Genomic DNA, 21712 nt, shown 5'->3' on the forward strand with positions numbered 1-21712 from the left:
GGCCTGGGTCTGCAGCCGCTGCCCGTGTCGGCGCGTCACCTATTCACAGCGTTTCACGGGGTTCTGTGAAGCAGCTTCGGCGTTTGCCGGACAAATCCGGGCAACTGCGCTGCTGCTTTAAACTTTGCAATAAGTTTTGTCCGAAAAGTCTATAAAGCAAACAGCTGCTGGGTTAATTAAGAAATACCTGAGGGAAGCCAGTCGATTGCTAATGGTGTATTTGATTCAAGCGTGGTGGTGGTGGTCTTTTACATGAATACCAACATATATTCCACAGTTAAGAACCTCTGAATAAAAAGGTTTGGGCAACACCTTCTCTTTCTCAAACTAATTGCCTCAGTTCTGAACTGAATGTTGCTTGGCCTGCACTGAGAGGAAAAAAAAGATGTCATGAACACAGAATGACAGGTCTGAAGAATTTGCTTTTACAGTATTTAACTTGAAGAGGAACTGTTCAAGCTAATCGGAGCTGCAGCCTGATGACTGCAGCCGGGAGCTGCGAGCAGCCAACCTCATCTGAGGCTGAGCGCGGCGGAGAGGAGCTGAGCCTGCGAGGCGGAGGTGGCCCCTCCGAGCGGCGGGCGTGCGAGGCAGGTTCTGGAACCCGCAGCAGTGACATGGAGTGGTTGTGTTGTGGATGGCGCTCAGGCTGCTCAAAGGGAACTGAAGCAAATGAGGAGCCTGCGAAGCCAGGCAGCGCGCGTCTGGGTGTTTAGTGAATCCTTTTAAAGCACAAACTTGACTTTGGTTGCTTTGTTTGATCTCCTCCTTTCTCTTCCGCTGGTAGTGTTGCGAGTTAGTTTCTGTGATCTTCATTCAGGAAGCATCAATAACGTTTAATTTTGAGTTCCTGAGGACAATCTAGACTTTCTGAAGGTGCCTTTTCACTGCCAGGACAGGGAACTTGAGCTCCTAACCAGGTGTTCTGAAACGCTGTAGTCAGACGCTTGAAAGCAGACAGCAGCTTTTGTCTCAGGATCTTTGGGGTTGCCTGAAAAATAAGGTACAGAACAGGATTGCGTTAGAAGTCCTGAAGCTTTCGAGAGGATTAGCTGACTTGCTTTGGCTGTCAGCGTTGCATTTTAGACTTAACTGAAGTGTGCACGTGGTGATTGTGAATTTGTTCCTTCACAGCGTGCATGGTGGAATTCTGTTTTCCTTGACTATCTTCTAGCTCAAAAAACTTGCTGCAGTGAGGGAATGGTAATTAGCTCGTGCTATTTTTCATGTATTAATGTTTGGGGTAGGTCTTGTTTTTCGCTTGCAGCCAGGGCCAGCATGCTGTTAACAATCGATAATTAAAGTGCATCGGGAGTATTATTAAATGCATTGTGAAAAAAGTAATTGATAATGGCTTGCTGTGCCTGCTTTGGGTTTCAGTCAGTTGGGTGCGTGTTCTTAGTTCAATATATTAGTAATTTACTGGGAAAATTGAAATCTGTGCGTTTCAGGTGGGTGAAATGCTGCCCTAATTGTTGCTAGTGATGTTTCCTAGCTAGAGAACCAGGACCGCATGAAGCACTGAGTATTGCTGGCCCTCTTTTTTAGCAGGTAGGCTTCCTGCTTCCCTCTAGGTGACAAAGCCCCCAGATTGTCCCTGTACACACAGAAGCGATGGACGCCATTGACGCAGGTGAGGGTGGTACCATCTTCATGCAGCACAACTCTGCGTTTGCTTTACCGAGGGATAAGGGAGGCTCCCCTAGTTCTGGGGTGCTCGTACTGGCTAATGAAAAGAACCGTGCTGCTTCCATTCCAGTGGAAGTAACTCTCTTGTGACCATTAAAGTTAATGTGTGCTTTGAGAATTACCTGGGACGTTCAGAGTACTGAACTGCTGTTACGTGATATCCTGCAGTCAGTTCCAAAGGAGTTCTGCGCGTTGCTTTTGGTGTGACACCAGCCTTCTCTCTTTTTTGGTTTGCTTCACAGCCTGGACAAGCTTTGAAAAGGTGACAGCTAACTACGCTGGCGCGTGTCCGAGTGCACTGCAGATGCGTATTTCCCTACCTGTCATGTCCCCCAGCCAGCACAAGGCTTCTCTTTGCCAGCCTCCCGTAGGTTTGCTGACCTTTGGTTTTTTTCCCTCTGCTTACGTTTCCACTTCTGGAAAATGTTTAGATTCTCACCTCACAAGTTTCATTAAATTCTCTTCTAGATTTTTCACTTAGATTCCCTTTTAGAGAGTCAGTCTGCTCTGGGAAATCTGTCACAAGCTCAGTGTTAATATTTTGGTTGCAGGATAATTTGAATTAATATTAAAATAGAATGCTTTAAAAGAAACTCTGAATACTTTAATTTTTGTTGGCTTAATTGAATCTGTTAAATGTAATTTAGACTGTTACAATAAGAAAAATGTTCTTTGCCGTCTTTTCAAAATGAGATGGATGCTTCGATAGTCAATTTTAAGGAATTGCCAGAGGAGAATCTTTGATCCACATTTGCCAAAAGTAATGTAAACTAGAGGGAGGCTCTGCTGAGGAGGACAGCTTTGTCAGCTCATGGATACCAGCGAGTGTTCCTAACCTTTGTAACTCTGTAAAGCTTTAACCTCATCATGAAAGTTCCCGATAGCAGCTGGGAGGATTGTTCTGCAGCCAATCAAATGGGCTCGGTATTTGTTAGCCTCAGTTAAATAAGCAAGAATTGATATTTTGGCCTTCTCTTCAGAAGAGCCGCTTGCCAGAATGGAGCGGTGCTGCTCCTGGAGCATAGCAGACTGTATTTTCAAAAAGCTTATGTAAATTAGGGACTTTTTATCCTCTCGGAGTCCATGGTGTCTTGCTATTAAGATGCATGACATCAGGACTGGGTCTTACAGAATTGTATTGCGTGTCATTAAGTGTTTCTAGAACAAAGAGGAAGTAGCCCATGCTCTGTTTCAGGGGTATATTTCAGCCGTTGTGTTAATAGGTCCATTCATCACTTTATCAGCCTGAATCTATTTAGTTTCTTAGCCCTTTTCACTTGGACCTCTGATTTCTGAACTTCCGTGTTACCATGTGTGTCTTACGGTATTTGCTAGAGTGAGTAACATCATCTGCCATACTCAGAGTTGCTTTTTACTTCTGATCACCTCCAGAAGCGTAGTAATCTCCCTAAAGTGTTTCAGTTTCACTTTATCATACTTATTCCTTAAAATTACCGTCAGCTTGAGCTAAATGCCAACCTCAAAGACGTAAGGTAGTGAGGCAGTGTTTATTTTTATAAAATAATGAGTCATCCTGTGATGTGTCTTGTCTTTTTTGCTTTGATGAAAAGTAAATTCAAGGAAGTGGGATCTGCCGGCTTTCAGTTCTTGAGCAGGTGCCCACGCTGACAGGTATGCTGTGTCACAGGAGTGACCAGCAGCTGAGCTGAGTTAAGTTTTGAACTTGCTGAACTACATTGACAGTGAGAGTATGTGGGTGCCGCAGGTTACCAGGTTTTTCCTCCAAGGTTTTTTTGTTGGAGAACAACTGCTCTGAAAACTAAGAAGGGAAACGTACATGTGCCCTTTCACACTGAACTATTTCTAGTTCTTCTTTCTGTTTCCAGCTATATTCTTCTGCGAAGATTAACGAAAGGGGGAAAACTCCGTTGCTGTGTGGATTAAATCAGTGGTGTGTGGGGGATTTTGAATCCCAAAGAGGGCCTTGCAAAAACTGTAATCTTTGTTTTTCCTTCACTTGTGATTGTCTTGAACCTCTCCAGTGTTTGGAAGCTTTTTGTTACTGAATTTGGGCTTGTCCTTGCAGCAAATAGCTCTGGAACTAGGTGTGACCTTGGCAGAGGAATTATCTCTAAAGCTATTGCAACTGCTTCCTTATCCTTTTGCTTTATGTTTGAGGCCTGGTAGTAAGCCGCTCCTTAATTTCAGAATCCAGGAGGCTGGCCTCTGAAATATCAAACTTCCTTCTTTGTGAATTTGTGATACACGAGCTAGGATTAATGGCTTCTGCCTTGTAAATTCAAGCAAGTGGCGTGAGTGGACTATTGTTCAACGTCTGAAGGAACCCCTTTTAGAGGAAACTGGTTTAGTTAGTAGGACAATTTTTGCAAAAGCGTAGTTTTCTTGTCTACGTGGAAGGAGTTAGTTTTATCGTGGTAGAGCGAAAGCCACTACAATGCTTATCCTCTGTGCTGTTGCTGGATTATTGGACTCCTTACCCAAACGCCTTTGAGCTTCTGAGCAGCTCTCAGAAAGAGACCTTGGAGGGCACCATCTTTTGCTGTAGAAATAACTATCTATCGATGTCAGGTTCCAGATTGGAATCCAGCAGTTCCTCTTGTCTCATTGTTTACCCTCTTACTCTAATTATGGTCTTTGTTGCCCAGTCTCAAAGTGAGACGATCCTATTCCCCCCTCCCAGCAGGCTGTGGTGGCGTGTATGTTTGTCTTGGCGCTTCAGAAACTTTAATCTCCTTGGTTACAGGTTTAAGGAAATTATTAGCATACATTGATGTGTGTAAGATGTAGGTAAACTCATGGGGAAATCAGGTAGTACTCAGGTAAGTTCATGCGGAATCCTGGCATAGCGTAGGTGATGCTTGGTTAGCATAGATGTCACTAATTCAGTAAGTCATTAGTTTCTTCTCCTTGAAATATGTTTTTTTTACCTTCCTTTCTAGGAAGGGGTCTGGAGGAGGGAAAATTTCCCTTTCTGGTGAAAGGGGACTGGAGCATTATGACAGTCAAGTCTTTAAAAGCTTATGAGTTACCAGAGTCCTTGACGGCTAGCCGCTTCCTCTGCTGATGTTGTCGGATGTCAATAAAGAGAGGTTGAAGGCAACACTTCTAATGGAGGTAGAAATGCAATACTTGGAAAATACCAAGGATTTTCCTGTTTTGATTAATGAAAAAAATCACATAGGTGCTTAATAGCTGGTTAGACACTTGAGATGTGGAACTCTATAGAAAATCACTAAATTCACCTATATTTTCTGGCTTGACTTCTAAAGCATCTTTGGATTCTGTTTCCTAATGAAAGTGTTCTGGTCTCTTCAGCAGGTAACATCGAAGGGTGCTGGCTTAAACCCTAACGCAAAAGTGTGGCAAGAAGTACCCCAAGGGAGTGGTGAGGCTGTGCCACCAACAAATGGCGCAGAGCACTCGTGGCAAGAAACAGCGGCTGCACAAGGGACTCATACTGAGGGTGAGATGTCGCGGGCCCATGTTCAAACACTAGCTGTGATACGTCGTCCCTTGCTAGGTAGCGCTGAGCGTTCTCTGTAAGAGTTCAGCAGCGAGAAGAAACCTCTTGCTCTTGTCCTTGAGGTTGTTGGTGCCGATGTAGCAACAAGTATGAAATGAACGTGAGAAAGCAGTAGGCGGTTGATAGAGATTATGGGTCTGACCCATGAGCTTTGGTTTAGGGATTCAAGAAGGTGTCCAGAGTTGCGCTGGGACAGAATACTTTGGCAGGTAACAGGATCCAAGGGGCCCGGTGATGACTGAGTAACGCGCTAAGAGGGAAACAAGATGCTAAATGTGTAGAAATGGATTAATGACTTGTGTTGTTTGCCATTGCTGCACTTTAGTATGCGCTTGACCCTGTGAACAGGAAGATAAGATCTGAGGGCCCCCTACAATCCTGGTAGGTCACTGAGGTGCTGCCGAGAACTGTTAGACAGTAGTGTTTGTACTGGAGTAGAAACTCCAAAGCATCTGTGGTTAGCTCCTTTCGGTTTAGTCTGTATTCCATTTCAGTCCCCATTTTCCACCCTTACCGCATGGTCAGTCCTGTCATCCAGAAGTAAATATTCAAATGGTCTAACTCTTCTGATATGGCTAGATAGAGTTGATATGAAGCCAGTTGTATAGCTGAGGTTACTCAAAATACGGCAGAGGCCTGCCGTAAGCAGAAGATTCCCTAGAAAAAGGTTTGGGAAAAGTTAGGGATAAAGAAGGGAGGATTCAGTTTGTGTGGCCCTGTCAAAAGTTTCTGGTAAGTCAGCAGAAGTGAAGAGAGAGTACTAAGTTTGTGTATTGGCTGAGAGAAACTCATTTGTCTCTTCATAACAAAACGAAGCAATCATGGCAGTGCTACGCTGCTGGAAAATTAAAGGCAATTTTTCCAAATACGTTGTTCTTGCTGTTAAGCAATTTCTAAGGTAAGTAGTTGAATAGTATCTCTTCGCAAAGTATGCTTTTTAGCGGATTCATCATTAGCGTGGAAAAGATCTAGCAGAGCAGTTGATTTTTTTGGACAATCTCCTTTGCCTGACTGTTGGATTAAACTGAAGTTGCACTTGTTTCTATCTCAAGCAGCTGTGGTGAAGACTAAGCTGAGGTGTCCTGAACAAGAGATTGGCCGATTTCAATGTCATTCCACTATGTTTTATAACAATCACTAGATGCTCCGGAGTCCTTTATGTAAATAAGAATCATGTAATGCGTTGAAGTGATGTAAGCTATTTCAGTGCTTTGTTTTTAGGAACCTCGTATAAATTTTTAAATTTCAGGTGGAAAGCCTGTTTTTTAGATCCTCTGCTACTTTTGGGGATCTTACAATTTCATGATCTTGTTATTTACTTATCCCTGAGACCCTAGTGCAAACCTGAAGATCTTTCTGAAATTGGAGAGGTAGAAAGTGCTATCCAATACAAAGTAGATGCTGAAAGTGTAAGAAACATGGACTAAGTCTAGACGCTTTCAGTTACAGCATTCTCGAGTATTCGTTTTAATGTCAGTAGCCAAAATTTTTCAAATGGAAAATATTCTGAAGCTTATAGTAGGTTTTCTGTTGATGATGTGTTCTTTTGCCAGGTAACATAGAGATTTCGGAGGATAGCTGCAAGCAGTATGAAGTGATGTATTCCCCATCTTGTGAAGCCACAAGAAATGGCACAGGAGTTGATGAAGCATCTGCAAATGGAATTGTCCTAGCAACTGAAGATCTTGGATACCAAATCTATGAAGTGTCTGGTGAGTATTCAAGTCAGAATATCAGTGTCTGTAATCCTCTAAAGTCTGCTGCAGTTATGATGTGACTTGTAAATCCTGAGTAGGAATTTTGAAATGCTCCATTCAATGCGTATTCAAGAAGATCCAAGCCAGCCATAGCAGGTGAAAACCGTGGGATCCAAGTCATTTTGAGAACGTGTGGTATGGTGGTCTTTAAGCATGCCTCGTGACCTTTTCCTCTTGGTCTTACCCGGAAGGATTCATTCTTTTACCGTACAATGAAACGTGCTCTTGCATTGTATTCTTAGCGTGAAACTGAGATCTGACGGTGCATGTGGTAACTTTTAGGTGAAGGCAGCTCCACTGTGTCCACCGAAGACATTAGAGAATGTTTGAAAAAACAACTTGAATTCTGCTTTTCACGGTACAGTACAGCTAGTTCAACTTTGTATAAACCCTTTATTAAAATCGTTGACGAAGCTTTCCCTTTTTTGGCTTGATATGTGCTGTCATCTTCATAAAAAATGTGAACTGTGAGAGAGAGAGTTGGTTGCGATATGAAACAAGACTTGCTAAAATGCTGTAGAAACCCTGTGGTACCTTTCAGCTGTTTCAGTCCTGTCCATGCATCCTTGTCCTTTAATGAGAATTGAGTATGACAACAGTGCTTCCCAGTTGTAAGATGTTGAGATAATTTAGCAGCGTATTACCAGAAGAGGTCTCTTTGGCAAGATCCTTTTTGCAGACTAACATGCAGAGTGCTGTAACTCTCATTAAGTTTTTAAATTATCTTCTGCTTTGTGTTGATCTGCTAGGATTTTTTCCAGGAGAGAAAATCTGAGTACGCTTTGGCTAGAGTTAGCTGTGAATGGAATTGATGAATATTTAAGCCTGCGGTTATCCTGTTGTTTTGAGGCTTCTGTAAGTAAAGTTCAGAATTTCTATAAAATAGTGAACTTATGTCTTTTTAGTGAGAATCTTTCAAAGGATCTCTACTTGATGTCTCAAATGGATAGTGATCAGTTTGTTCCAATATGGACAATTGCCAACATGGAAGGGATTAAGAAGCTGACAACTGATATGGACCTTATTCTTGAAGTTTTGAGATGTAAGTCTGGCTGTTTGGTGTCTGTGTTAGTAGAACAAAGAATCCTTCTTTGCTTTAGAGGAATGTATTAGTCTCTTAGCTGGTTATGGGATATTGCTCTGGTAAATGGTGACGGGAACCTCGTTCTGCTGAGATGTTTGAGTAAGTGGCTGTTCCAGACTCCTGAATTCTAGTTATGCTTTATAATAATCTGCCTAAATCTGCCCCAGTAAGAGGCTACTCTAACCTATTGCTAGCAGCGATAGTCTTATTCTGGGAGTAAACCTAGTCTTCTGATGCAGTGCAAAAGTTTACTAGAAACAATAAAACTAGAAAAAGCTTATTAGAAAAAGTTAGCTAGAATTCTTCCGACATACTGTCCTGTGCTGATTCTGCACATAGCTTCTCGTGGAAACAGTTGTAAGTGAACTTTTAAAGTCTTTATTCTGACTTGATTTCCTTCCTCTTATTTGAACTTTCCCTATTAGGGCTCTGTCTAGGAATGTTTTTGTATCCTCTTGCTTGAATTTGAGCTGGGAGAGAATTGAATTTGGGACTGAGTTTCTTCGCTATCTGAGCTGTAGATGGAGGCAACATCAGACAAACAGCTAAAATGTACTGAAGATCTAACAGACTATAGCTGATAAAACAGTCCTTTACCCTGAATTCAAGGAATCTGGTTTCTTAAGCAGTCTGTCGCAGTTCTTTGTTACGAGTTGGATAATGGAGTCTGGTACTGCTGCGATGTTTTGCAGTGCACAATGTCCAATATTAAGCCAACTTTTATATTTTAATTCTAGCTTCTCCTATGGTACAAGTGGATGAGAGAGGGGAGAAAGTTAGACCAAACCACAAACGATGTATTATCATTCTCCGTGAGATCCCTGAAACAACGCCTATAGAGGTAAATAAATAGAAGAGAAAGAAATAAAAGCCTGTTGATGTTTTTGGAAGATATCTTCAACGGTGCTTCAAACAGCAACAGGAAGTGTTGCTTAAAAGGTCAACTGGTATTTAATTTGATTAAACACAGATATTTTTCTTGTAAACCACGTAAGTAATTTTTTTTTTCTGCCTGGATGTATTGTCAAAAAAGCCGAAGCAAAAACTTGTCATTGTTGTCCCTTCCCATTATTTACTAATGTATTAAAACGCTCTTAAGTAAACTTTTTCCCACCAAAAATTGAGCTAGCTAGGCTTTTCTGGAAGGAAGTTTGAACTGGTCTCTCTTCAGATCCAAAAATAAAATCAGTCCAGGGCATAGCTTGGAATTCAGGCTGAATTTTTGTCACAGTGGTAACTTTACTTGAAGTCAGATGGTTGTTTTGGCAGCAAGAAATGTTGCTAAACATTTCTCATTCATTGTGACCCAGTGTGAGCTGAGCTCATTATGTTCGGAGAAGGGAGGATAATAAAATTCCTACTGATATTTGGCTAACAGAATGATTTAGTTCTTTGTTTTTTAAAGTTGTAACACAGGGTGTTTGTCTACTAGCATTTTTAATTAGTTCTTCTAATGCAAATGCTGAACAGCTGCTTTGCCCTCTCTTCAAAATCTGATTATTGCAAAGCTGTCAGGTTGCCTTGATTTAGAAATATTTCTTAGAATCATTCTTGTCTAGATGACTTTTCTGATCTGAAGCTGTGTTTTTGCTACCTCTTTCATATAGAAATATCACCAGTTCTACACTGATCTTTTCTTACCAGATGGGCCTGCTGCTTTTTATTTGGGGAGCTCAGTAGGCTGGGCTAGTATTCTTGGGTTCAGAAACAGGTAGAGGATAATTTGGTGGCTGGCAGACCTGTCAAGGGAATAAAAGAACATCCCTGATCAAGGGAAAATTGCAGCTAAGGAGCTGGCGTGTAAACTTTCGTTGGTTTAGTGTTCAATTTACAGCTTAGAGCCAGGTCGTCTTAACTGCCTGATGTCTTCTCTCCCCTAGGAGGTTAAGGCTCTGTTTAAAAATGAAAACTGCCCCAAAGTGATAAGCTGTGAGTTTGCTCACAACAACAACTGGTACGTTACATTCCAGTCAGATACAGATGCGCAACAGGTAAGGCTGCCTTCGACTGTTAATGACATCTCAATTTTGTTACTAATGCTTCCCCTGCTCAAGAGAATTGCACGCGTGCTTCCTGCAGCTAAAAGAAATGTTTATTTATTGATCCCCCTTTTGTTATTTTAAGAGGTTATTGGCAAATTCTAGCTAATAGAGAAAAAGGCTGAGGGATTGTAGGGTTATAACTCCCTTCTCTGCCTCTTGCCTCAGTACTCTCTGCCCATAACTGACGTCTCGTATCCTGAATTTGAAGTGTTAATGAATTTAACTGGGCTAACAGGGAAGCACATTGCTACACGTTCATGTTAAATCATGTAATATCCTTTGAGAAGTACAATTTTATCAAGATACTCTAATGTTAATCTTTTTTGTATCTGCAGGCGTTTAAATACTTAAGGGAAGAAGTGAAAACCTTTCAGGGCAAGCCAGTAATGGTAAGGCTGCTTTATACGAGGTTTCTGTTTGAATTGAATTATATATTGTTTCTATTTGAATGACAGTGTGCATTTGGCGGGGGGAACTAAGGAATTAGCAGTGGGATAGTTCGTAACACTTGCTCTGTAGGCTGTTAACTTGAATGAGGTCATGGGTAGCTCTGAAAAATTACAGTTCAGTGGCTGCTGGTTATTCACAGTGCTGCTTCCCATGAGGTGTGAAATACATTCCTGTTTTGTCTTTCCTTTTCCACTTTCCCCAGAATCTGGGTCTGCAGAACTCAGGAGAGGGACTCTTGCCATCATGAGTCTCTAGCTTGAGTTAGCTGCTCTACAAATAAGGCTGAAGCAAGCTGTTTGTACTGCGAGAGGAACTGTCAAAATTGGAGTCTGGACAGTTACTGCCGTAGAAAGCAGTGTTTGTCTTAAACTTGACAGACTCTCTACCTAAAGCCGCATGTGTGTCCTTTCCTTTAGCACGCTGTAAGAATGTAATCTGTATTGATTTTTATCAGTTTTTATTTGTAAGCAGTAATCAACCTACTTCCTCTTCACATCCCTTCTGTTACCATTTCAGCGGGCAAGAAAGATTCCATGTTCTGCTTCTCCTTTTCTCCCAGCTAACGTGCGTGATGTGATCTGATATCTTGCAGGCAAGGATAAAAGCCATCAACACATTTTTTGCTAAGAATGGTTACCGGGTAGTGGATTCCAGTGTCTATACTCAACCAGTTCAAACACAAGCACAGTTTGCCTCGCCACTGTTTATGCAGCCTGTATATAGTCCTCAGCAGTACTCTATTTACAGCATTGTGCCTCAGACGTGGTCTCCAAATCCTGCACCTTACTTTGAAACACCACTGGTAAGTAACAGCTGATGAAAATGAGGGGAGATAGCCCAAAATGTCAGTAATAACTTGGTTAACAAATCAATGGGGTTAGTGGGCTTTTCAGCTGTAGAATGCACAGGTTTTCCAGTCAGATCCCTGTTTTATGATACTTTGTGTTATGTCGCAGACCTGATAAAGCAAGACTGTCTGAAAGGCTGTGTGTCTCACCATCGGCTGCCATTATTTCAAGAAATTTTGGTGTGAAACCCCGTTATCCAGTAGCTAGTGTTACTGGAAGGGCTTTGTAGCTCTTCCAGGAGCAGGAGGACTGATGCTGAAGTAGATGTGCAGACTGTTAACCTGGTGGGGTTTTCTCTTTAGTAGTAAGTTTACAACATGCTAGATACAGTAGCCCAGCGTAAAAGTACAAACAGACTAGACGAATAACTGCCGAAGCTGATCTCATAAAACTGCAATCGTTTTTCTTTTTAGTTCAGCCATTGAGACTGTTCTGTCTGTTGCAGGCCCCCTTTCCTAACGGTGGATTTGTGAATGGCTTTAATACACCAGGATCATATAAAACAAATGCTGCTTCTTTGAGTATAGGTCGCCCATTCCATAGAAATCGGTAAGATAGCTCTGTCAGTTGTTTGCTCTCTGAGAACTTACAGTATTGAGATCCTGACGTGTTCCTTGCACTTGTAAAATGCAGTGCCTTCTGATGGGACTAGGTTGCCTATTTTGTTTATCAAATATGTATGACGTTTTTCAACTTGATTTATAAAATAAAATCAAGGTGGCAGCTTAAGATCCTAAAATAATGGACATAATGTGCTGGAGAGAGCAAAGGTAACTCCTTTAACAGCCTCAGAGGAATTTCTGCAGACAAATAAATGACATCCTCTTAAGGTAATACTTCTAATTATGTTTGTTACACGCAGATTATAAACTCCTGCAGCACAAACGTAAGCTTTTCCTGTTGTGTGATTAGTCTTGCAGAGAGCCATTCAGTTTATGCAGCTGAGAGTTGCATGCCCTGACTGCTGTATGCTAAAACTGCTTGATGCTGAGTCTGTTACTGTAATTTATTTGCTTTATCCCCATCTTTCCTGATAACTGTAAGGACTCAGATATAAACACTGGGAGGAGGACACAGCTTTATATTTGCTGGAACAGTACTCTGTAAACACAATGGAGTAGTAATCTGTTTGTATGGGTGGAAATTGTTTTATTTGCAAGCTCTTTCACTGTATTCAGCATGCGGGCTGGTAGCATGGGAATTGCTTTTTATACTGTTTGAGAAATCGGTTGACAACTGCCAGTACCGTAAGTGGTTTTGTGATGCAGTTAAGGTTTGTGGCTGTTGGCAGAAGGTAAACTTTGGAATTTGGTCTGTGGTGACTCAGCAGAGTCTTAATACAGGCTGTGAAACTGGTAGTATGACCCTACTTGGAAGACAGGGCAGCTGCTTCAGTTACAGCTGCTCAGCTCTCAATTAAGATCTCTTTAAAAAGGGTTGAGGGGGTTTTTTTTGCCTTAAATTGTCCCCAAACTTAAAGCCTTTAAAACTCTCACGTATATGGATTCTCTCGGAAGTATGGAGGCTGAAACTGTACAAGAACAGTATGTACCCAAATACTAACATCTTGAAATGCCCACGCGGTCCCTGCTGCCTTGTAGAAAACATCTGTATAATCCTTAATCTTTTAAAACTCTTGGTTATGTTAAGACTTTCATTTGTGAAACTTCAGTCATTGTGAAGTTACAGCTTTAGGGTCAAGTGTGTACAGGTTCTGCTGGTCTGTCTTGGTTGTCTTATCTTTCCTGCCAATCTTGCTCAGCCTTTGTGCTAGTACAAAGCTCTGTTTTTGCGGTAATAAATCTTCATATTCTGGAAGCAAATGTTATTTATGCTTCAGCAGGCTTGCTTCGCAAACAGGAGACTACTAAGGTAACAGCGAGGCACAGCCTGGAAGGTTTGGCCCAATGATGATCAAGTATCGCGCTAAGAGAGAACAGGTCCAACAATCGATTGTCTGGGCAGTCTGCACTTCATGCTTTTCCTTCTTTTTGCTCTCTCACATCATCTCTCCTTCTCTCTGCTTTTTTCCTTTCTTATCTTTCCTTGTCTTTTCTGCTTTGCTCTTCTGCCCAGACAAGATTGTGGCCTCCTCAATGACGGGTAAGATTATGAGATCTGAGGGCTGAGTAATGACTTGAGAATCTTCCATTTTAAGAATGAATTGAACTAAATGGAAGAATTTAGTTAGCTTACCTCCTCGTCCCTATGGTCTTTGCTGATGGAAAATTCAACCTTATTGGGGCCTTAAAACTGGTTCTTAATGCTTCTTGAAGCTGTGAAGTATGAATTAATCTTTGTTCAGCATATCTTCTCTTGAACTGCAGGAGAGTTCATTCGGAGGGGTTCATCCAGCTGCTGCTTTTGGGTTTCTGTCCTGGCTCATTAAACTTGATTTGTTTTGTCATACAGGCAGTTAATAGTGAAGTATTGGATTTTTCTCTGTAGCTAAACATTTGTTTAAGCCTGTGATATTTATTTGCCCTGATTTGTTGCAACATCCTTGTGGGAAGGAAGATTGAGTCTTTGTAACAGAGAATCCTCAGTGCTGATGTTTGTTAAATGGATACTTTTCTATCCGGCCATCTAAAAGGTAACTTAAAATGTCTTTGATAAAGCAGATTAATTTGACCACTCAAAATTGGGCTATTAAAAGGTGATTTTTGTTCTGCTTTCTGGTTACCAATGAAATGCTGCAAAACTTCCAGCTGTTAATTGCAAGGCTATGGAGAAGTCCATCAGGTAGTGGTGGAGTTGATTTTTAAAATACCACAGGACGACGGCTGAGTAGAGGGAGGAATCTGCTGCTGCTACAGCCACATCACTTACTGCTCTTCTGATTTAGTGCTAACAAATGATAGTTTGTCATTCGGTGAATTTTCCTATTTTGCTTTCTTTTCCTCCCAATTTAAATTCTCTAGCCAAGCGGGAGAGAACAAATTTATTGGTGGAAGCTGGAAGGAAACTACCTCTTTGTTAGGCAGTCTAGGGTCTGTGGCATCCACAACATGCCTTTCCATATTCACTTAGCTTAGAGAAACCAAAAGCTGCATGATTTATGGTCTGTTGAAAGAAAGGACCCTTATTCAGGCTGCAGGCGGCTCCTTGATTACTCTGTAAGAGATCATGTAGTCAAGTTAACTTCTCCTCCCGGACAGGAATCATACTTTGGCTGGCAGTGGGAGAATTTCTTCTGATTGCATGGAATGTTATAATGAGATTGTTTAAAAACAATAAGCATGCAAAACCCTCCTTCTGTCCTTAAATTATGAGATGTGCAGGGTTGACCAGAGGAGAAAGATATAGTTTAAGGTCCTTACCTCGCTTGCCGAAGCTGGTTGGTGCTGCGTGGAAAAGACAGCGAGGTGCAGAAGTGGAAAATAGTCTAAGGCACCTGAATTCTGCTCCAGAAAACTGTTCCATGTTATGGTAGGTCAGAGTTTTTCTGGGTAATTCTGCATTTAAGACCCTGAGCCCTGACTTGCAGAAACACTGAGCGTGCACAGCTGCATCTGTGTTCAAAGGAAATACAGCTTTAATGCTGAATAATCAATAACTGGGTAAAATGTCGGGGGTATTGTAAACTGCAGAGTCAGAGCTGTGGGTGTTTGATAACAGGAACAGCAAGACTAAGATCCTGGCTTTTCAGGCTCTTGGGGAGGTGGGCTCTCATCTCCCCTGTTCTCTTCAGCCTGTTTAGTCATCATCTACTCCTGGCTTCTTGTTTCAGTTCATTTTTTTTTCTGCTTGTGGCCAGATGAGTTTGTTCCTCAGGCTTGGCTTAGTTCTCCAGATCACTTTCCAATACCCTGTGCCCGTGCTGCAGGCCCGGAGAAACGAAGAATCCCTCTTTGGGTTCTTCTGGCTTTTCTACCTCCCCTAGGTTTTGGGGGTTTTTTTTGTTGGTTGGTTTGGTTTTTGTTTTCCTACGCACCCCCCCCCAGCTTTGGTATCTGTTGGGCAGTGATCTCTATGTTTTCTTCAAATGGCAACACTTGACAGGAGGGGAGGTTGCAAGAACACTAGAACAAAAGGAATAGACGGAGGTAAGGAAGAACAATTTCTTTGTTCTTGACACATGTATGTAGGAAGCAACTTCTCTGATGGAGTTCCAGTACTTACTGACCTCCTCCTTTCTTGTCAGCTACGAATTAACTGTAGTTGCTGGTAGTTTTGCATCTTGTTCTTTGAACTCTGGGTTACACAGCTGCTGCTCTGTGCCCTGCAGTGTGAAGCCTCACTTCCGATCATCTAACAGCTCAGAACATGCTGCGGAGGGTCCGGCTGCCATCAGTACCATGCCAATGGGGGATGGACCACTGAACAGAACCAACTCAAGGAATTTTGTTACGGAGCGACATAACAGTACGTTAACTGGGCACCAAGACCAAGGTTATTCCCAGAAGGATTCTTCTACCGGACAGATGGAGCAGAATGGAGATTATGGCATTGGCAGGGGCAGGTAAAGGACTGTGTGTACTGCTTTTTGCTGTAACTCAACAGTGCAGTTGGGACGTGGTGTTGGAGGTTCAAAGGACTTGTGTGAGCCAAGGATCGTCAACCATTGGCACAATACGTATTTCTGTAAAGACTGACGAGGAGAAAACAGATATTTAAATAAAGCAGGCGTGATAAATACTTAACTGGGAGCATGAATGCTTCCTGCTTGACTGTACAGCTGTTAGTTATTCTGACAAACACCTTGCAGTAGGATAGCGAGGTGTCTTTATTTCAAAATAACTGCCTGATTTGTCCCCAGAATTAAAACAGTCGCTGAAGTAAAGTTGGTATTTGTATTGCTGTAAATAATAAGCAAATCCTTGGCTGGGGAATTTGATGCTCCTAAACACTGTAAGATCAACTGGTTTTATCTTTTGTCTGTTAATTCAGGGTTTAGACACTTAAAAATAAGTGACCAAGACAGATATGTGAGAAATCAGATGAATAAGTTTATTACTATAAAATTATAGGATACTATTCAATTATAATATAGCCTAATTGTCACTGTGCTTGTTCAGATACAATGCTCTAGGGTACCTCCTCCACGGGGAGAGAAAAGAGAAATTGTTTCCCGTATTGGCTATGTTCCAAGAGTGTAAGAGCTTTGACCCCTCCTGAAGATGGAGAACATCCCAGAACTGTATCTTGAGAAACATCAGTAGGCTGCTGTAAATCCCCTGCCACAGGCTCCCCTTTGTGCAGATGAGTGTGCACTTTAGCTAGATGAATGCACTTACTGACTTTTTTTTTTTGCCTTTAAAGGAGGAATGTTTTCCGAGGTCGGAGGAGACGAGAAGATGACCGGGTTTCAGTAAGTTCCTCTTCCCTTATTGCAGGGAGTTGCACAAAGTGCAACGTGTTGGCTTTGCATTTATCGAAGGAACGGCATAGTCCTTCAATTCCCAGGTTACATTGTGGGTATTCAGTGTTTCTAGGAAATTCCCTGACGCTTGCTCAGTGCTTTTAATGCAAGGTGTTATGGCTTTGTTAACGGGTGTTTTTCTTCTCTAGAGACCTCAGCCTTCAGCAGAAACAAAGACTCAGACACCAAAGTTTGACTTGCTAGCATCGAATTTTCCACCTTTGCCTGGCAGCACAGCAAAAATACCGGGAGAGCCTGTGCTGGAGAGCAGGATGTCCGATATCGTTAAAGGGGTCTGCAAAGAAAAGGTACCCGCCCTTGCCTCTGGCACGCACACGGTAGTATGCATATGCTGTGTCTCCCTTCTCCCCTGCTTAAAGAATCAGTTTATGTTAGAGCTGCACGTTAGAATGCTTTAAGGCCAAACATCATACTATGTTTGTTAATATGATAGTGCATTTTCTGTCTTTCTGTTCTTGGATTTCCTTGGCTTTTTGCGGGTATTTAGCTGAAGCTTCTGTGATGACGTTGTAAGCTCGGTACTGTTTTGGAATAAAGGCAAATGAGGAGTGTTGGCTGTTGAAGTAGGAACAATTTGTGTGTAGTGTAGGCAAGGGCTGTTTCCAGGTGAATCTGTTCGTTGAGCTGGTGGGACTAGGCATTGATAATCTGGGTGATAGAGCCTTACTTCTCATTTTATCCGCTATTTGTTTTGCCCATGTAAAGAGTGATTGCCTTAGCAGCGATGCTCCAAAAGAAGTAGAATTCCTATAATCGGGACTTGAGCAGCCTTTGAAAATCCCACTTTTCAGATGTCTTGAACTGGCATATTGAGGAGCAATTTAAGCACACCTGCAGTCTTTCCATACTTTGCAACTTATGCTTTCTGTACAGGAAAGCAAAGATTTGCTGCCCAGCTGTTCAGCTCCTGCTCAGGAAGAACAGACGCACAGCACTGTCCAAGAGCCTGTGACAAGCGTGAGTTCACCAAGTGAGACTGAAGCTGTGGTGTTAAGGTATGCAGATTACTTGAATCAAGAATGTTAAAATTTGCATGTTCTAGGAAAGACTCTAGCTGGTGTCCGGCAAGGTGGCAATGTTTGTTGTTTCTTCTGTCTGTGGTAGGCAGCTTCTCTAGAGGCCACTAGATGGAAATAACAAATCGTGGTGGTAATGGCTGTACCATCTTGTTCTGCAAAAAACGCAGTTGTGACTTCAAAGAAAGAAAACACTTTCTCAAACATTAATTTCTGTGTTAGTAGGTTTTAATGTTAACTGGTTCTTGATTTAACAGCACAGTTCAGCCAGACAGCAAACCGGAAGAAGTGTCTGCTCAGAAAGATGTTACGAGCCACGCTTCCCCACCGGTGTCTGTCTCTCCTGTCAGTGCTGCAAAGCCGCCGAGGACAAATACCACTTCACCTTCTACTAATGCAAGTGCAGCTCCTGCTTTGTTGATGCAGGTAAGGCCCAGAGCAGGGAGTGAGCGGGGAGCATGGGGAGCTTTCTCTTGGGTGTGCTGATGTAGCACTTGGGACCTGCTCGCGTGCAGTTTGCCACAGCTGTGGTGTAATCGCTCGCTCTACGTGTTCTTGCTGCTGTGCCTTGACATTGTGCCTGGGATAGTCTGGAAGAGCATAGCGTGGTTATTCTGGCATGTAAACCTTGCTCTTCTCCCTTGGTCCCAAAGGAGCCACGCAAGCTAAGTTACGCTGAAGTTTGCCAGAAGCCCCCAAAGGAGCCTCCTCCAGTTCCTGTTCAGCCTCTTAGGGAACATCGTGCCAACATAGTTCCCCCTGCCAAAAATGAAGAAAATGGCACACCTGAGAAGGCTTCGGAGAAGGCTCATGACAAGGTTGAAGGTCGAATGAAGGATTATTCTGGGTTCCGAGGCAACGGGCCTCCCAGGGGAGCTGCTGGGAAAATCAGGGAACAGAGGCGCCAATTTGGACGCAGATCATCGCCTCAGGGAGCACCTCGACGTATCGGCAAGGAGCAGTATGTGCCACCCCGGTCACCAAAGTAACACTTGTCCAGCCAATTATTCTCTATTTAATTTGAGCTGTGGACTAATAAGCAGCAAAGGAGACTCTGAGAAAGAAGTATTCATGAAGGGGAATACTGAACTGGAGCGTGGCTTGTGTGGAGAAGTTGTGGAGGGTCCCAAAATTCATCTCTAAAAGTGATTTCACAAATGCTGGAGGATTCCAATCAATATAAATATAGAGATTATAATTTTTGTATTTTTGTTTTTAATTTGCAGAGGGTTTCCTGCTTGAAATCAGTTTTGGGGTTGTGAACTAGCATTTTGACAAAGTGAAAGAATATGAATTGACAAATTAACCTGTCCCTCAGTGTAGGAGGAAGAGGATAAGAGAATATTATTTTTGAAAAATGAGCATTTCTGTAAAATTAGAACTTTTTTTAACCTATTTAACATTTGGCTTGTCGGATGATGTGTCTGCCATTGATGGCCTTGCATTGCAGAGCACGTCTGTGGCTGAGGTGCTTGGTCGGCGTGTGAGTGGAATGAGTGCAGCCAGATACTGTTGTCATGACTTAGTCACTGATGATAAAAACTGAATGTACTACTGTAGTAAACTTTGTGTTTCCAGCTTGAAGTATAGTCTCTTGACCGTACTAATAATTCATTCAGCAAGTTTTTTAAACTATAATTTTTACAGGATACTGGATTGTAGATCAGAGCACATGGACAGCAAAAATTGTCTTCTAGACGCAATTGGAAGGAGGCAGAAGGGAGCACGTCAGAATTTTTAATTTGCCCTTTTTCCTCGCCTCCTTTTGAGGGCAACTTCTTAGGTTTGTTTGTTTGTTTTTTTTCTTGCTTGTTACTTTCTCTAATCTCTTTATTACGGACTTTTGTGCATTTATCTTGGTATGTTTTCCTGAGGCAGGCCCAGTATTGGATTGATGGGTGGCTACACAGTACGTGATGTTAGCCTCACAAGTAGAGAGCCTGGAATTCCAGTTGCAAGATGTGGAATTCTGCCTTGCAGGTGGGAACTCTGGGCCCGGAGTTCTGTGTGCCCCACCGGGGTTCAACTGATGTCTCTGAATGGCTAGCAAATCAGAGACGTGGCTGGGTTTTCTATATACTGACCTATCTTTGCATTCTGGAGTAGGGTATTGGATGCTGTATACTAGAAATCAGGGTTTATATCTACTGGGAACTCATTGTTTACAGCTGACGTAGTAGCAACTGACTTTTTTTAACTTTAAAGTGGAACTAAAGGTAAAGAGTTAAACAAAACCCCTCATGTTCACAGAAGCTACTTGAAAGGTAGCATCTTGCCTAGCTGTATGCTAACTAAATTTGCAACACTATAGTGTAGTAAGTGGTTAAGTTTGAAGGTGATAACCATAATGACTGAAATAGGAAAATTCAGTGCATTAATCTGCCAAAATCAGCATGCCAGGGTTCAAAGTTCTGTATAAAGTGTTAGGGAAAAGTAGCTTCCAGCAGTAAGAATCATACCTTTTTTCTTTTTTTTTTTTCCTCTTTTTAGTGAATAGCAAGTGTACAAATTTAAAGTCGTAAGTTGTGAACACTGGAAAACTCAATTGTGATATATACCGTAAACATCTTAGTAATATATGCTAGTGTTGCCATTAGAATGAATGTAAGTGGCAGATAAAATAACTGTGAAAAATTTCATCTTCTGACTTCTTAGCCAGATAACCCGTGGCGACTTCTTACTCGGTAGGCATTCTCTATCAACTGCTTTGAGAACACTCATATCTATTTTTATAAATATATATATAAAGCCAGAGTTGTCATTTCTCTAACTTATTATTCAGCTTGGCAATTGCTTTGATTTGATTCATAACACAATATAGTGTATTTATGCAGTTAACTGTTCATTTCTACGCATGTTATATATATATACATATATATATAAAAAAAAAACCAAAATCATTATTCACTTTTAAACTACCTGTACTGGGTTTGGGAGATTTTTTTTAGTTTCGTAAAGAAAATCGTGGCTCACATCTACAGTTTAGGGATGCTTACAGAACCCTTCTCCATTATTTCGATAATGCTACATTTGTTGGAATGATAGAGAAGTTAAATATTTTAAGTGTTAAAGTTCTGAAATGAAATGAATTCAGAGTTAATTTTTAATCATTTTAAAGGCTATAAACAATTACTGCAGTCAAACTGGAAAAAACAAACCTGTATGATAGTCACAGATATTTAGGATAGATGTGCACTGTCATCGCGAAGTTGAGTAAGCGTTGGGATGCTAATAGCTGCCGTAAGCTGTTTGCAGTTCAGAGGAAGAGTTACTTGGGAAGAGGCTTGTGCAGATGTTGATCTCTGGCCTCCGTGGTAAAGGCGGCGTGCTAATTCTGATCCACGCAGGCATCCGCTTTCAGTGCAGTGCATAGAATAACCTTGTAGTGCTGAAAGTATCTGAATTTTTAGCAGTTGTGAAATGTAACTTCTTCATTTATTAGATGTGGAAAAAAAAAAAAATAACCGCAGTTCAATCTTTCTTGTAAGGTGATTGGAAAAACTTGACTGTGGAAAGGATTCGTATGTCCTGGGTGTGCATTTTCCAGCAGCAGATTATGGCTCTTGTACAGTGTATGCAAATAAGTCTGTAAACCTGTTGGCTTTTTCCAGCATATTCAAACTTTTATCAGATTAGGGCGCTCATAATTATTTATTGAATACCTGCGTGCAAGGATTTAAAATGAGCATTTCCCTTCTCCCCTCTTCCCCGCTGCCATTTATAACTGTGGTTCTGGTTTTTTTCCTTTCTATTATTTTTGGGGGGGGCGGGGGGGGGATAACCAAGTAAATATAAAGGCTGTGAAAACCATAGTTTTGTGTGCGAGTTCTCCTGCAGTACTTGTATTGCATGGCAAACATATAACTTAGACGGGCTAGCTGCTACATTCTCATCCCCGTAACGGACTCAGGCAAGCTATCCTGTCTCTACCCACCAAA

General features: G+C 41.9%; 1 protein-coding gene across 1 annotated transcript; it reads left to right on the top strand.

Annotated features, from left to right (window-relative positions):
- Positions 1-4962: 4962 nt before the first annotated feature.
- Positions 4963-21429, top strand: LARP4 (La ribonucleoprotein domain family, member 4). Its single transcript, XM_009321305.1, is given in 17 exon segments — positions 4963-5134; positions 6748-6906; positions 7234-7309; positions 7857-7993; positions 8773-8876; positions 9916-10026; positions 10413-10466; positions 11120-11329; positions 11821-11924; positions 15604-15837; positions 16638-16686; positions 16887-17045; positions 17632-17753; positions 18032-18200; positions 18428-18656; positions 18659-18780; positions 18783-21429. Coding segments are annotated over 17 exon segments (2346 nt in total). The 3' UTR covers positions 18918-21429.
- Positions 21430-21712: the final 283 nt, after the last annotated feature.

The sequence above is a fragment of the Pygoscelis adeliae genome, unplaced genomic scaffold, assembly GCF_000699105.1.
Source record: "Pygoscelis adeliae isolate BGI_AS28 unplaced genomic scaffold, ASM69910v1 Scaffold1000, whole genome shotgun sequence".
Classification (NCBI taxonomy): Eukaryota; Metazoa; Chordata; class Aves; order Sphenisciformes; family Spheniscidae; genus Pygoscelis; species Pygoscelis adeliae.